At 36.1% G+C, this 1,918-nt stretch overlaps 1 protein-coding gene across 3 annotated transcripts in view; it reads left to right on the top strand.

The window, feature by feature from the left end:
• Positions 1 to 1,918, top strand: part of ankrd52a (ankyrin repeat domain 52a) — a 34,396-nt gene that overhangs the window by 5,147 nt on the left and 27,331 nt on the right. For 2 of the 3 annotated variants that reach the window (XM_014016244.1, XM_014016241.1), the window contains exons 7-8: positions 329 to 471; positions 623 to 871. In XM_014016244.1, the coding sequence (XP_013871698.1) occupies positions 329 to 471; positions 623 to 871 (392 nt within the window). The remainder of the gene's footprint in view (positions 1 to 328; positions 472 to 622; positions 872 to 1,918) is intronic. The other variant, XM_014016243.1, reaches the window with a different exon arrangement.

The raw sequence follows: 1,918 nt of genomic DNA, 5'->3' as shown, positions 1-1,918 counted from the left end.
ACACACACACACACACACACACACACACGTTATGGACGATTTTTAGGGTTACATTTCTAGTATCATACATGAATAAATACAGTACGTGTGTTTGTGTGTATATGTATAATATCGTTTGTGTGTTTTTGTAATATCAGCAATAATTATATCGGATATCGGCTGAAATTTTCATATCTGTGCATCCCTAATGTAAAGTGTAAAGTTTCTTCTAATTCTGTCAYGTAAACACACGTCAGTGACCCTGCGAGATGCAAAGATGGCTGAGGCAAAAAAAAAGTGTTAATTGTTGAAATAAGTTTTAAAATGTGATCTTTTTYGTTTGTTTCAGGACACCTGGAGGTTGTGAAGATGCTGGTTTCTCGTGGTGCTGACAAGAGCTGCAAAGATAAGCTGGGTTACACACCTCTCCACGCTGCTGCTGCCAGTGGTCACATTGAAATTGTAAAGTACCTACTGAGGATGGGAGCAGAGGTGAGATAGCTTTTCTTGTTAAAAAAATATATTTTCTGTTATTATAACGAGCCTAAATTCTTGTTGATCATTTGAAGAGGCTGTAGGGTGTTGGATTATGATCTGTTAGTGAGAACACATGCCTTTTTTAAAAACTGTCCTTCCTTTCTAGCTGAAGTGGGATGTTTTGTTTGTGCGTTGCGGTCAGATCGATGAGCCTAATGGCTTTGGGAACACTGCGCTCCATGTTGCTTGCTACATGGGGCAGGAAGCTGTGGCTACAGAACTTGTGAACCACGGAGCTAACGTTAACCAGCCCAACAAGTGTGGCTACACCCCTCTGCACCTGGCTGCCGTCTCCACCAACGGTGCCCTCTGTCTAGAGTTGCTGGTCAACAACGGGGCAGATGTCAACCAGCAGGTATGAAAAAAACCTTCTTTTCTTCTTGATACTTTGAGTTTTGAGGATGAACTCTGAGTAGAGTCTCCAGTAGGAGGTTTTCTCCGACAGAGACATCCATGGAACTGGAAAGATTGTTTACTTGACGTGGTAGTATTAATGTTTTCATTGTGTACACACTGTAAGCAGGGTTCCTGCGGATCCTTAAAAAGTCTTAAAAGGCATTGAATTCATCAATCCAAAAATAAGGCCTTACTTAGTCTTAAAATGTCTTAAATCAATTTTTCTGAAGTCTTAAAAATGTTAATACATTGTAAATAGGATGATTGTAATTCATCTCAAAAATTAAAATAATTGGTAAAATTATTTTTTAAATATTCCCATGCAGACATTCTCCTTTGACCTCACTTCCTGTTATTTCACATGCTGCAACTACCTAAACAACTGTTCATCTGAGCAATGTGAAATTTGTTTTGTAATGCTGTCTTTCCAAAAATACATTCACTTTTCTTAGAAAAAAATAATGTCACAAGCACTTTAAGTTTAAAACTGACTGCTAAGAATGTTTCTGCTATAAACAATTGGTCTTTTAGCAATATTCGAATACTTCAACCAAAAATACTTTGTTTTATGAGTTTCTGCCAGTTTGTATTTTTTTTGTCATTTGTGTTTATTATGAAACTGGTCTTAAATTGAATTACACTTGGCATTAAAAAGTCTTAAAAGGTCTTAAATTTAACTTGCCTTAAACTGTAGGAACCCTGTGTAAGCTTCTGTAAATCTCTTTTAAATGAGTTACCTTTAGAAAACTGAATAACTGAATATTTTGTCTGATGCTTTTTCTAATATTCAATGAGACCATTTGACTGAGTTGGGCCCACTAATATTTATAAATGTCTTTGGACAAGACACAACCCTGAACCTCTGAGTCACATTATTAAACAGACGTTCACATTAGAAGTGGGTTAATTTAGTGTCTTATGAGCTGCTCAAAGGTATTTAACTAAATGTTTATTTAAGGAATGAATAGCATAATTTTTGCTTTTCTTTTTTTCATTACGTATAATA

Source organism: Austrofundulus limnaeus, unplaced genomic scaffold, assembly GCF_001266775.1.
Source record: "Austrofundulus limnaeus strain Quisiro unplaced genomic scaffold, Austrofundulus_limnaeus-1.0 Scaffold141, whole genome shotgun sequence".
Lineage (NCBI taxonomy): Eukaryota > Metazoa > Chordata > Actinopteri > Cyprinodontiformes > Rivulidae > Austrofundulus > Austrofundulus limnaeus.
The sequence above is the reverse complement of the archived record's forward strand: the minus strand, read 5'-3'. Positions and strand labels throughout refer to the sequence as shown.